This window comes from Canis lupus, chromosome 24 (genome assembly GCF_048164855.1).
Source record: "Canis lupus baileyi chromosome 24, mCanLup2.hap1, whole genome shotgun sequence".
NCBI lineage: Eukaryota > Metazoa > Chordata > Mammalia > Carnivora > Canidae > Canis > Canis lupus.
This window is the reverse complement of record NC_132861.1, coordinates 18,989,073-19,004,255: the sequence shown is the minus strand read 5'-3', so window position 1 is coordinate 19,004,255 and position 15,183 is coordinate 18,989,073. Positions and strand designations below refer to the sequence as shown.

Here is a 15,183-nt window from a genome sequence, read left to right as displayed (position 1 = left end):
GCAGGAAAGGAATGTTGGTCCTACCTTCACTCAACCAAAGAGACTGACTTTCATGATTTTGTAAATTGAACTTCCTCATAAAACTTCACTTAAAAACATTCCTTTGGGGATGCCTGGGTGGCTCAGTGGTTGAGCATCTGCCTTTGGCTCAGGAAATGATCCCGGGGTCCTGGGATGGAGTCCTGCATCAGGTTCCCCACAGGGAGCCTGCTCCTCCCTCTCTCTGTGTCCTTCATGAATAAATAAATAAATCTTAAAAACAACAACATTCAGGCAGCCCTGGTGGTGCAGCGGTTTAGCGCTGCCTGCAGCCTGGGGTGTGATCCTGGAGATCCGGGATCGGGTCCCATGTCGGGTTCCCTGCATGGAGCCTGCTTCTCCCTCTGCCTGTGTCCCAGCCATTCTCTCTCTCTCTCTCTCTCTCTCAATAAATAAATAAATAAATAAATAAATAAATAAAATCTAAAAAAAAATTTTTTAAGAAAAGAAAGTTTAAAACAAACAAACAACATTCCTTTACTGTAAAAAAAGACAATAAAAACAAAGTTTAAAACCATAACCATCACACTACATCTTACCTGTATCACTGAAATCTATGAATTCTTTTGAGAGAAGGTTAGTAAGAAGTTCCATAATGAGAAGCAGGTCTTGGTATTGCTCTTCCTCAGCTGTAACATCTATTCTTTGCCGCCCTAAATTATTCTTAGAATATACTTGCAGCAAAGTAAGGCAGGCTTCATATAGGTTCATTGCTTTGGACTGTAAAAGAATGTGCATAAATTACACTACTAAATAGAACTTAGTTGGGAAAAAATATAAACCCTAAAAAAGAAATTTAAAATTATAATCTATAATCTAATAAGTTTACTCTGAGTCCCAACAGGTCAAATACTTGTTTTAAGCTACTATAAAACATAAAGAAAAATGAAAAACCATATATTAAAGATTACAGTTACATTTTGAAAATTAGCAGTTTCCTTTTTTTATTAAGATTTTTATTCATTTATTCATGTGAGAGAGAAAGAGAGAGAGAGAGAAGGAGGGAGGGAGAGGCAGAGACACAGGCAGAGGGAGAAGCAGGCTCCATGCAGGAGCCCAACATGGGACTCAATCCCGGGTCTCCAGGATCATGCCCTGGGCTGCAGGCGGTGCTAAACTGCTGCGCCACCGAGGCTGCCCAAAAATTAGCAGTTTCCTAACAAAATTTGACAACCACTTTTTGTTCATTTGGTAATTAATACACACTAGAGAGAGAAGATTTTGGCAACAGAAATGTTTTACTTCTGCTGTTTATTAACTTCTTGTATAACATTTATTGTTTCAAAATTTAACATTGTTTAACTTGCAAAAATAAAAGCACAGAGTACCAAACAGTGGTCTTAAACATCAGAATAAATGGCAATGGCTCGCCTTCTCAGTTATGCATCTGTGATTACATTTGTAATATTTAAAAAATAAAACCTTACTTTTGAGCAGGTACCTCTGATCTAACAAAAAATTACAAATCAGGAACCCATATGAAATGGTTCAAAACAAGATTTATGTTAATCTGTAGGCAATTACAATTATATTTTTTAAAGCAGTTTTAAAAAAGCTAAGTAATTTCTAAATAGGATTAAATATGCACTTTGCATCCTGATTGTAAAAGAATTCAGTGTCTAAATATCCATCTGATTTATAAAGCAAAGATACAAACTGCCATTTAAAATTTTAAGCCTTATAGTTTCAAGAGACAGAAGTTGATTAAATTTTTCTACCATCTGTCTTATCAAACATTCCTCATTTGGAAGAATTTGAATAACATTATATCTCAAAAAATTACTGATTATTAACAGTATTAGGCCAAGACTTTATATTCCTTCAATAAGCCTCCCTCTGAATTCTGAGTTCTTCTGAAAAGTTCTGAAGTCTTTTTGGAAACTCTTCTGGAGGCACAAAAGTATTATTTCAGATAATAATCATTAAATTTAAAGTAAAGTATCTGTTATTTTGTTGTACTTTAAGGAGTTCTAATCCTAAAAGGATAAAATTAGAAAATGCTTACCTCTCCAAGATAGCATATCTGTTTATGTGCAACTTCAACAAAAACTTCTATTATGAGATTGACAGTTTCTGGTGTATTTTTGTAAACTTCCATCAATCCAATACAATTGGTAAGGAAGTCCATCAAAAAATTAAAAAGAATTGCTACATTGTCAATCTGGGTAGCCTCAGCAATGCCACACAGGGCCTCCAGTGTGGCAGTGATTTCCTGTTTGACTTCCTCTTGCTGACACATCTGCTGGAAGTTTTCTTGATTTATCACTCTTAAGAATCGCTGCTGAAGTGGCTGAAGAACCTATCAAAGTCAAGCATAAATTTTCTAAATATTTAATTCACATGCTTCATTTATTTCAACTTTATTTCTTCGACTTGAATAAATATTCCACTTTCTAAAGCATTTCTAATTACTGGAGGCAGAAAAAGCACTGAAAACAATATCTGAACCACATGTTACAGTCCCCATTTTAAAGATTTATTTGAGAGAGAGAGAGAGAGAGAGAGAGAGAGAATGAGCATGTGAACTTACAAGTGCATGGTGGGGGAGAGGGAGAGCAAATTTTAAGCAGGCTCCACACCTAGCATTAAGCCTGATGAGGGGCTTGATCACACAATCCTGAGATCATGACCTGAGCAAAACTAAGGGCTGGATGCTCAACTGAGCACTCAGACGCCCCTATATTCCTCATTCTGAGGATCATTGTAACTTCTGGTCTACATAAAGAAATAACACATAGTTCACTAGTCATTAGGGAAATTGATATCAAAACCGCATGCCTTTTAAAATGGCTAGCATCAAAAGGACAAGAGATACATGCTGGCAAGAATGTGGAGAAAAGGGGATCCCAGTGCACTACTGGTAGGGATTGTAAAGTGGTGCAGCCATTATGGAAAACAGTATGGAGGACCATGAAAAAATTAAAAGCAGAATTATCATATGACCCAGTAATTTCACTTCTGGCAATATATCCAAAGGAAACAAAAACAATAATTTGGGAAAACATCTGTACCCCACATTCATGGCAGCATTATTTACAATGGCCAAGACATGGAAACAACCTGAGTGTCCATCAATGGATGAATGGATAAAGAAGTTGTGGTACATAAGCAATGGAATATATAGCCAAAAAAATGAGAAAATCCTATCATTGCAACCACATGGATGAACCTTGAGGGTATATGTTAAGTACTTAGACAAAGAAAGACAAATACCATATGATCTTATACGAGGAATTTTAATAAAATGAAATAAGAAAACAAAAAAATCCCAACTCAGAAAAAGATTTGTGGGCAGCCTCGGTGGCGCAGAGGTTTAGCGCCGCCTGCAGCCCAGGGCGTGATCCTGGAAACCTGGGATACAGTCCCACGTCAGGCTCCCTGCATGGAGCCTGCTTCTCCTTCTGCCTGTGTCTGTCTGTCTCTCTCTCTGTGTCTCTATGAATGAATGAATGAATGAATGTATGAATGAATAAATAAATAAATCTTTAAAAAGAAAGATTTAAAAAAAAAAGAAAGAAAAAGATTTGTAGCTACTAGAGATGGAAAATAGGGGTGGTAGGGGAAATTTGAGTAAGGTAGTTGAAAGGTACAAACTTCCAGTTGTAAGATAAGTAAGTACTAGAAGTGTGATGTACAACATGAAGACCAAAGTTAACACTGCTCTATGATATACAGGAAAGCAAACGATTAAAAGAATAGATCCTCAGAGTTCTCATCACAAGAAAAATTTTTTCTTTTTATTGTATGAGATGACTAAACTTCTTGTAATAATCACTTCACAACATGTGTAAGTTAAACCACTTCCTGAAGTAATTTAGGTTCCAAAAACCATGAATCAGAGAACATGACTTAGTCAATGCCATTCACAGAATTCTGTCACTATCATCCTCTTCCCAATTCACTAACTGCCCAAACACCCCAAAGATGGAATTTAAGTCTCCAAAGGGCCAGAGAGTAAATATAGACTTTACAGAACATGTCATCTCTGGCTCAACTACCCAATTACAATTGCACTGTAGTACAGATGCAGCCAGAGATAAAATGTAAACAACTGGACATGACTGTTTCAATAAAACTTTATTTATAAAGAGACAGCAGGCTAGATTTGGTCTATGGGCTCCAATTTGCCAACCTCTGTTCTTCAGGTTCAAGCCCAAAATATAGCTGATATCTTTTTCCAACTCCTCTTAGCATAGAACATAAGTTCAGATAATCAGTCCTGTCCTGAGTGAATATGCATATTCATGAAGATATCCTAATTCTATTTAAAGCTATACATATGACAATATAATTATTTAAACTCTGGCCTGAAGTCACAGATGAATACCTAATTCTGTTACTCTGTTCCCTTCTCAGACATTAACAGCATTCTAGTCACAAGAACTACAGGCCATTCACTTACATACAATAACTCTTGGTTCCTGATTCAAAGCTAACTTACGTAAGGCAATGGGTCCACAGTGGTATTGAATTATGTCCCCCTCAAATTAATATGTTGAAGTCCAAGTCCGTACTACCTGAGAATGTGACCTTATTTGGAAACAGGATTGTTGCAGATATAATTAAATTAAGAATAGGTAATTAGATGAGACACCTGGGTGGCACAGCGGTTTGACACCTGCCTTCGGCCCAGGGCATGATCCTGGAGACCTGGGATGGAGTCCTGCATCAGGCTCCCTGCGTGGAGCCTGCTTCTCCCTCTGCCTATGTCTCTGCCTCTCTCTCTCTCTCATGAATAAATAAATAAAATCTTAAAAAAAGAGAAAAGGTCATTAGGATGGGCCTCTAATTCAGTATGACTGGTAGGTATCTTTACAGACATGCACACATGGAGAATATTATGTGAAGATAAAGACAGATTATGATGATGCTTCTACAACCTAAGGAATGCCAAAGACTGCCAACAAACCACTAGAAATTTGGGGGAGAGTCTTGGAACAGCTTATCCCTCACAGCCTTCAAATGGAACCAACCCTACCAACACCTTGATCCTGGACTTCTAGTCTACAGAACTCTTAAGACAATAATTTTGTGTTGTTTATGTCACTAAGTTTGTGGTATTTTGTTACAGCAGTCCTAGCAAACTAATACAGTGGTTAATCTGCATCTCTTTATTCAAGACAAGGGGATATTTCACTGATTCCTTAGGCTCTCATTTGAGTTGTGGGCAAAAATGTGCCAACTACAGAATGACTGATAATATTTGTAAAATAATTCAACCTACTCATTATAAGGGAAAAGCATCGGAAAGGTATGACTGAAATGTTTATGTCTCCAAAGAGTATTTTATAGCAACACACAGGATAAGACATAAGAGGGTGCAATCAAAATAAAGGGAACTGTTACCTCCGTCCAATACTGCTGCTTGGTTTCTGTGTCCATATGTGCAAAACCTCCTAAGACAAGAGCCTTCATCAGTGTCCTCTGCACAGGACTTGACAAGAAATTCAGAGGTGGGCTTCGGCTTGCAAACTGCTTAGCTAAGTTCCACCAGTTTTCACACTGAATAACTAAGTTTGCCCTACAGACAGAAACAACAAAACATAAGATGTGTTACTTACATTGTATGTATACTAAGTAAAAAAAAAAAAAAAAAAAAAAAAAGGAAGGTAAATGAATTTAATTTTTGAAGTACAATATAGTCAACTTGGTATAGAATTTGGAGTCATACAAGTTTGTGCTCAAATCCCATCAGCTGTTTGACAATGTAAAATTTATTTACTGTCTCTTATTTCGTTTCCAGATTTGTAAAAAAGGGGTAACAACAGTAAAAACAGACCTAACTCTCATGGTTAAGATTGATATTATGATTAAATAAAATATTATATATAAAATGCTTGGAACAATACCTAGTAAATTAGAACTCAATAAATAATAGCCAAATGCCAGGAGTAGTAACAATCACATTCCTGTATAATGAGAAAAATGAGTAACATTTTCAGAGTTTGCTGTAGAAAACACTAAAAGCTCTTAACTTGCAAATAATTATCAGTTCTTCTCATCTTAAAAATGGAATAGAGAAAAAAAAGGAATAATAGGATACCTGGGAAAACTAAAAGATTATTCTGTATTAAAGTGTTTTTAAAACTATAAATTACTGGGGATCCCTGGGTGGCTCAGCGGTTTAGTGCCTGCCTTTGGCCCAGGGCGTGATCCTGGAGTCCCAGGATCGAGTCCCACATCAGGCTCCTGGCATAGAGCCTGCTTCTCCCTCCTTCTGTCTCTGCCTCTCCCTCTCCCCCCCGCCCCCCCCAAAATAAATAAATAAACAAACAAACAAATAAATAAATCTTTAAAAAAAAACTATAAATTACTGAATTAAACATGTATGTTTCTTTTAAGATTCTTTAATGCCAAATCCTCAAATAGTCAACACAATCCTCAATTGTAATGAGGGAAAGCTCTATTTGCGTTTAAAGCAATAATATGATTTTTTTTTTAAGTACACTGCTCCAAAATGCAGGGACTATCTGGACCATAGAACCACATAACTGCCACTTAAAAGACTACACACACACACACACACACACACACACACACACACAGCCTGCTTCCTATGATCAGCTTACCTTTCTCTTCTTTCCACCAAAGTGACAAGGAGCTGCACAGTGTCATTTGCAAGGTCCTGCTCACTACTCCACACTGAGAGGTTACTGATGACCTTTTGTAAGAGGTAGCCAATAATCCACTGAGAACCTTCTGTATCTGCTCCAAATGCTGTACTGAATGGTAGACTTATCTTAAGAGAGAAAATCAAATTTTTAAGGTCAGAAAGACCAGCTTCAAAAGAAATCTACATAAAAATCACTAAAATCAGCATCTAAATAAGTACTACTTATTTCACATCATTTTATAAATGTATTCATTTCTGTTAATGTCCAAAAAGGACATCCTCAATCCACTTACATCTTCCAATGCAATTTTTCTGTCAACGTTACAGTCATATTAACATACTTAATGGTATTTACACCAAATACAAAGAACATAAATTAATTCATTCCCAATAATTTATAAATTAATGTGATCTAAAAAAAAATCTAATGTGATTGCATGCCAGTTCTCCTTAAAGTGGAAGATGTCCAGCTCTTAGTTCCATTTTGATGAGAAAATCACCAAGAAAAATGTTTAAAATGTTCTCATTTCCATAAGTGTCATCATAAATCCAAACAAAGTCAGTTTTACATTCTGACCTGATCATATAGTTTCTCATCCACCAGGAGATAAGTCTTTGCCCAGCGTTTTAGAAACCAAACAATATCTTTGCCCATTTGAGGGCTTAGTAGATGAGTGAGATCTGCTCTTATTGCTCGAGATTCAACTTCTGAAACTCTTAGAACGGCAGATAACAACCTGTAGGTATAAAAAAGAAGTCATTTATTTATTTATTAACTGTTTAATCACATTTTTTCTTAAAAGTCCTTTTCCTGTTTTTCAACTCTCTGAATTTGGGCCAGACTATACTTGAAATTTTCATCAACACAGTGGTAGACAAATGTCCCATTTTACTTCTGACCTTTGAGGAAGTAGGAAACAAGAAAAAGAAGTCACACATACAACCTTCTGCGGATACTGTATTGCATTTCCAAGTCTCAGCATTACCATCTACAGATGTTTTTCACAATCAAAATGAAGACACAAAATTAAAAGTTCAGAGTAAATGTTATGTTATTCAGCACTTTGTCACTACTCAAAACTCCCATGGTTAGCAGTTTTCATACATTTGTCATTTTATGGTAGAAGATTTGGAAATTGATTTATCCAGAATGCCCTGAATATTGAATCTTATCCCTAAATCTGAAAGTCCTATATACTTCCTAACAAACTTGATTCTTAATGGTATTTTAAAATAAAAACTTGCTGAAAAAATTATCTATGTAAGTGTATACCGTCCTCTCCTACACTACTTCTTCTTTTTTTTTTTAGAAGATTTTGTTTATTTATTCATGAGAGACACAGAGAGAGGCAGAGAGAGACACAGGGAGAAGCAAGCTCCATCCAAGGAACCTGATGTGGGACTTGATCTCAGGACTCTGGGATCACGCTCTGAGCCAGAGGCCAGATGCTCAACCACTGAGTCACCCAGGCATCCCAATGATTCATTGGGCTCTGTGGTGTTGATAACAGAGCATGATATGCAGTTAAGTTAAAAAGTCTTTGTTCTGGGGGTGGGAGTAGGAGAGAACATAATCAGAAGTGATATAGATTTAACTTGACTTTAGCTAAAAGGCAGAGGAAGAAAAGATGTAATTGAAAGAATTCATTTTAACACCATTTTATGGACATCCATGCCAGACAGGGATTCTAATCATCCGGAGTTTGGCTTCTGCTACTTTTCCTTATTGCTATCAAGATGACTGAAATTATCTCCTTGTAACAAAATCTTATCTTTCAGCTCTTTATCCAACTGGATGTCTTGAAAGTACTATTATTTAGCACTCTGTCTTTTTGAAATAACTTCTTCCCTTGTATCAAACAGGTGGTTTTTAAGTTTCTATCCCCAGAACATCTTTTTTCCCTATATATTACACACTCCCTATATCACCAGTGCTCAAATTTTCAAGAATTATTTTAGAGTAGATGTGAACAAAAAATGACTATGACCTCACAATACAGTTAAGTTGATATATCAGATTTTTCCCATAAGAATGAATAGTTTTAAATGATAAAACTTGCAGCCTAGTAAAATTTGAATTAAATAATTTTAATAACTTTCTAAGTTTATGCACAGGAATTTAATTATCAGTGTTCTGATACCCACCATCATCCATTTGAAAAATAAACAAGTTTTTCTTTAACAGTTGGAAACTTTACATTGTTTTTCTCCTTAAAAAATTTTTTTATTTCAAATTCATTCCCCCACAGATTATACATTTTAATATTCATTTATTGATAACACTATATAATTCTTTGAAACAAGTGTGTCTAGTTATTGAAACATAATTATACAAATTCCCAGTGATCAGAAGACTGTTTTAAAACATCTTTTGGATTATCTATCATTGCAATACTTATTAGTACACAATTAAGCAAAATATAATGCAAATTTAAATAAATTATTAAACATAAAATTTTATACATTTGTCAATGAAATTAATGTAGCAAGATTTTGTTTTTCCAAATTAGCTCATGTATCTGTGAAAAAATATTACTTATTGCTAGAATGAGACAGTTGAGCATAATTTGATTGGATTCCGTTTTTGTTTAAATAGAAATACTGAGAAAACATAAATGGAAAGCATTTTTAAAATAACAGGGTTCCTCAATTTTTGAACTTCTTCCAAGTTCTATGCCAAAAACCAGAGATCTACCACCAAAAATTATTTTTAATAATCTGTTAAATGACAACTTGATTTCTTCAATGTCATTTAATGCAAAGAGGTGAAAAACTTCCTGACTTACAAAATTACTGGTTATCCATTACTCAGTCATTCACTCCCAACACCATACTATTTGAAACTGTCCTTTTATTTGGCACCCTGTACATTTTTACATACTTGCCTATACATTACAATAAGGTTCAGAATGAGTGAGAAATTTTGCTTTTCTTTTATAAAGTGGAAGCAAGGTAAAGAAGAGTAGCACAGGCATTTTACAGGCAGATAAAGCTTCGGCCCCCTTAGCTCTTAGATCTTCACCGCCCCACCCCAGCAGTGGGCAAAATCCCATGGGGTTACCTCTGAAAAAAACATCCGCCTCTTTCTGTCCTTACTTGCTGATGAAAATGCTTCCTAACCTGCCTCGTCATCCTTTAAATCCATCTTCCACTGTGTAATTCTACTACTATAGTTTGATCAGTTCACCTCCCTACTTCCAATCTTTTCTACCATTTACATGTGAGCAACACCAAACTTCCCTTGCTTTAAGCCACACTCTCACTTCCAGACCTCTGCCTATGCTATTGTCACTGCCTGGAATACTCTTCACCTTCTGCTGTATGTTGCAAACTCCTTATTCATCCCCCTCAACTGTCAGTTTAAATGCTATCTTTTCCAAAAGCACCCCCTGATCCTTCCCCTGCCAACAGGATAGGTAAACCTAGGTGTTCCTCTATCACTCTTAACAGACTTCTATTATATTCTCAGATCCTGGCACACAGGGGAACTGTATATTCTCAGATCCTGGCACACAGGGGAACTGAAAAAACAGCTGATAAAGACATAAATTTTTTTTCATTACAGTGTAGTTGACATACAATGTTACATTCAAAATATTTTTAAATTGTTGATAGTTCCAATTTCTAATCCTATTTTAAATTTTTTTTAAGATTTTATTTATTTATTCATGAGAGACACAGAGAGAAAGAGAGAGAGGCAGAGACACAGGCAGAGGGAGAAGCAGGCTCCATGCAGGGAATCTGACATGGGACTCGACCCTGGGTCTCCAGGATCAGGCCCTGGGCTGAAGGCTGCGCTAAACTGCTGAGCCACCCGGGCTGCCCCTATTTTAATTTCTTAAGTATGCTCTCTAAGCATACTTTATATTTCAGATAGCACTCACAGTCTCCCATACTTTCACGTTAATTCTTTAGATTTTAAAAAAAGGTAATTTTTGTTTTCCAACCCTCACCTCAACCCTCCATAGTCTGTGCTCTCAGATACAAAAATGTTTTGCTCCCACACTGATACCTGAGACTGGCAAAAATTGAAAAAGCACTGAAAATACAAGGAAAGCATTCCTGATGGTACTGCCCAGGCAAGAAATGTGACAAAGGAATATAGTACAACAGCATCCTGAAATGAACTGCCTTTGAAATTAATATTTACCATGAATCAAGCCAAAGCAAATGCAATGATTTCTACAAGCACCTAACCTAATGCCTATAGTAACCCCCAAAAGAAAACTTTTTCAACAGAGCACTGATATTTTATTTCAAATGAGAATAAAATAATAAAGAAAATAAATTCTCAAACATTTTCTTTATATTAGCTTCACAGTTCATTTTTTTTTAAATCTTATTTTCTACTGCACGGGTATAAATGATATCCATGTATTTTTGCATTAAAATTAAAAATGGGAGGGGGACATAGCACCCTTCTTGAGTTACGGATTTGCAACTGACTGAGGAGGGCACTGGGTGTTAACTACATGTTGGCAAATTGAATTTAAATTAAAAAAAAAAAAGCAAAAACAAAAGGTAAATAGTGTACCGACTGTAGATTAGTTTAATTAAATATCTGATGGATAAAATATAATGAGAAGTAAAGCACCGGCCCACTACTGTGGGCTCGGTTCCAGACTGCCACAATAAAGCATATACATCATAATTAAAAAAAAAAAAAAAGCTTTTCATTACTGATATCTCTGCCTGAAACCTAAATTTAAAGATACTGGAAATGTAAAGTGCTATTTTCAAATCCACTTTTAGGAGGATATTTGGTCTAAGGTTTGATATCCCTCTTTAATTTCACCATTAAGAATTAATGAAAATTTTGCCACCATTACTATGAAGATTAAAGTGAATTCTCATCTGAGATACGCTACTGTCCTCTAACTTCACCTGACAGGTGCCTCAAGTTTCACATATTCAGGACAAATATTTCTATTTTGTAAGGTCAGAATCATAGTTTTCCTTAAGAAATCCATTGAAATGTAATTTTAGCTTTATGAACAAAAAATACTTAATATTCACCTGAGTTCAAGGAATCTTATATACTTTGTTTCATTCATTTAGGGTGCCTGTACTGCGTCAGCACTGCTTTCTGATGGACAAGTGCTATGTTTGGAGTACTTTAGATCAAACGGCCCTGAAAGTCTCACTGTATTCAGATTCAGAATAATTTTACATTTGTTTTCCTCAGTACAGGATATAGCTGTCAGTTCCCACCAGAGTGGCATTACTTAGACATACTGAGTACTCGCTATCCTTGTTTATTTCAAGGCTTCTCCAAGTTTTATTTTCTTTCATGTATCAGATTTACAACGTGCCTAACACTCGAGTCATCTACCCATCAACTCAGAATTTATAAAACAGTATAAATTACAAGAGCACAGCTATAGAGTTCATATTACCTAATCACAGAATCTGTTCTGTTGTACCCTGGGATGGAAGAAGCCTTTTCTCCTGGAGATCCCAAAATTTGAAGTGTTGTATTAATGTCAACTTCAGATGAATGCTTAATGGAATATTCCATTATTTCTGGAGGTATTAGCGGAGTCTCTCCCTGAGTATCATCAGCTAAGAGGTAGCCTTCAGTTTAAAAAAAATTAAAAATGAACACTTAACAAATCTATATTTATCAAATTACACTATAAATGTTTTCAGTTTTATCTGACTTATATATATCATATTAAGTTGATGTAAAAGTAAATTATAAATGTTAATGATAATCTCACGTTTGATGAGAAGAAACTTTCTATTTCTCAGATAATTAACTCAAATACAAAGGACAAAGGATAAATGTTTTATTCACCAATTTTATAATTCATACTGACATGTAGGCTTTTTAATCTACTACTTTTAGAAATTTTCAGTAATATACTCTGTAAACTTAATAGGAATTCTACTATTATCTCTATCAAAAGTCAATATTTGGGAATGCTTTTTCAAAAATTAAGATTTTTTAATTTATTATTTAAAATACAGAAACACTGATAATATGGTTATAAAAGAAGACCCTAACAGTCAGACTGCCTAGATTTGCATTCTGACTCCAAAAATTAACAGCAGAGTGACTACGGGCTAGTTTATTAAAACTCTCTCTCAGATTCTTCATTATAGGGATAATAATAATAAAAAATGTGGTAACAGAACTAAATCAGTGGGCTGTCCACATAAGACATTGGGTATGTAATTGGCATTAAATACACGCTAGCCAATATTTTAAAAAAATGCATCCACAGCTCTGTGATATACAGCAGCTGTACTCAAATTTCATCCAACACTAGGTATATACTTTTATTTTTAACATATGAAGCTTCTTCTAACATATGAAGTTTAAACTGTTCAGTGGCAATTACATTTTAAAAAGAAACAAACAACCAACCTGTAACTAAAATAAGCCAGTGAATATCTTCATACAGATCATCAAGCATTTTGTTGTCAATAGTGCTTGAACCAGGTGAAGCAAGTAATTGCTGTTGATGTTGCTGTAACTGACCATGGAGCCTTGTTACTCTTTCTTCTAATAAACTGAAAGAGGGGGGAAAAAACCCAAAGCTTCATAAAGTTCAATAAGCAAAGATCTAGAACTCATAATTTCCATTTATTATACAACATAAATTAAAATGTTAGCACAAAAATACATATATGAAAATATTTATTATAGTACACAACTGTTCTCATAGCAGTATAGGAATTGTGATTTATTGTTTATGACATAGAATTAAAACATTGCTTTACAAACAATCAAGGTTTACAACAGGCATTTGAAAATTGGTTATTCCAAGTTTTTATTGATATGGGTCAAATCATTTCTCATACCATGTTTTCCACAATCTCTCTGCCATCTATGCTGTAGTGCCTGGGCTCCAAATGTACAAGCCAAGGAATGCAATCATGAGTATGTTTCTGTCCATTTGTTCCAGTGTGCTGGGATACGGGGTGGGGGTGTTTAAAGTCTTTAAACACTTTAAGTGCTCTCCAGGGAATTGTGAATAGAGAATATTTGCTCCATGGGGTTTCTTTGGACTGTGTGTACCTTGTCAGAAGAGGTATACAGTGTTCTGCAGCAATTCTTCCTAGCATTCCTACACTGGCTAGTTGATCTGAAAACTGGTCTCGGTCATCCTCTTGAAGTTCACTTATTTCTTCTTCCTCACGAGAGGCCACACCATTGGCAGTCTATTATTGATGAAAGAAATAAAGAGTAAGGAACCGCATTCCTTTGTTCAGTAAATCATGCATTTCTGTTGTATTATAAAATAACTTCAGCACATCACATGAAAAGGAGAGACGGACACAGCCAGTCCAGTGGTCTAGGGCCTGCTATCTAACTATGCTGACAATACTAGCTGTTACAAAAGAAAGGGGTGGAGGGACATAGAAAAGAAAGAAATGGAGGGTATTACCCCCATGGTATACATATATAAACACAGCAAATTGCACTCACAACCCACCTCCCACACCAGAGAATTTAACTTCTGTCACTGAAAAGATCTGACTTCTTTAAGATACGTGGTCCTTTATATACAAGAAGTCATTCATATCACTTGACAACTAGGAAGACACAGGTGGGTACTGAAAACTGAAGAGAAACAGGGTAACTACAAGTAGCATCCACAAAACATGAACTCATTTAGAAAATGGGGCTACTTTTGCTCTCCATCTAGTGATCTCAGCAAATCTTCTGAAGAAGTTCCTCCTAAATTTCTAGTATTATACAACGTATAACAATAAAATAGATGGAACTATGATGAAATACATTTTTACTTACAATCTAGCTTGAAACTTACCAAATTTCTTGTGCCATCTGGAGCAGCGAGGTGGCACTGAATATAGGAATTGAAAACTTGAACTGCGTGTTGGGTAAAAAAGCCTTTATGGAAATGTTTGTCGTCTTGAACCAAAGTTAGCCAGGATTCTAGCAATTTGTCATATGCTTCCATGTATACCATGTCATCTTTATCAAGCTAAGAGAAAAGAACACTCATAAAACAAATGACCAAAGAAATAAGATAGGAATTATAATAATAAGTTACAGAGTTAGACATATAAATACTTTTGAGTTTTTCCTTTACCAAAAGTTCCCAATTATTGAGCTAATTGAGCTCATGTTAAAATTAATCAAACACTGCAGTAAAAATGTATAGGCTTTTTGTTAAACCTTCCAAAAATCTGTCTAATTTAATATATATAATTCTTGAGCAGAAAGGAATTAATGTTTACTTTTTTAGAAGACTAGCTGTTCAATACTTTGTGGAACATGTACTTTTCAAATAAAATCATACTAAAATTTTTCTGTCATCAAGAGAATTGTTAGAATAAAAATACTAAATGTGTAATCATACACTTTTAAATAATTTTATAAAAAGCGAAGGATGATGAAAACAGACTGGCCTAATCAGCAGATTTAAGATTATGTGGAGAGAACCTCATAAATGTTCCTTAACACTTTAGAACAAAAAAGAAAAGGATAGGGCCTTCACAAGAAGGAGCCTGGAGGGGATGCTGAGGCAGAAAGAACCCCAGAAACATGAGGACTCAAA

The 15,183-nt window shown here is 35.3% G+C and overlaps 1 protein-coding gene and 1 long non-coding RNA gene across 7 annotated transcripts in view; one reads left to right on the top strand and one right to left on the bottom strand.

The window, feature by feature from the left end:
* Nucleotides 1–15,183, bottom strand: part of XPO4 (exportin 4) — a 121,996-nt gene that overhangs the window by 14,095 nt on the left and 92,718 nt on the right. For all 6 annotated transcript variants that reach the window (XM_072795807.1, XM_072795803.1, XM_072795805.1 and 3 more), the window contains 9 exons: nt 14,431–14,607; nt 13,677–13,819; nt 13,023–13,168; nt 12,049–12,226; nt 7,230–7,389; nt 6,609–6,778; nt 5,386–5,560; nt 2,045–2,338; nt 579–759 (listed from right to left, as the gene is read on the bottom strand). In XM_072795807.1, coding sequence (XP_072651908.1) covers nt 579–759; nt 2,045–2,338; nt 5,386–5,560; nt 6,609–6,778; nt 7,230–7,389; nt 12,049–12,226; nt 13,023–13,168; nt 13,677–13,819; nt 14,431–14,607 — 1,624 coding nt within the window. The remainder of the gene's footprint in view (nt 1–578; nt 760–2,044; nt 2,339–5,385; nt 5,561–6,608; nt 6,779–7,229; nt 7,390–12,048; nt 12,227–13,022; nt 13,169–13,676; nt 13,820–14,430; nt 14,608–15,183) is intronic.
* The window catches only part of LOC140615839 (uncharacterized), a 68,456-nt gene that overhangs the window by 48,928 nt on the left and 4,345 nt on the right, over nt 1–15,183 (top strand). The window lies entirely within an intron of this gene.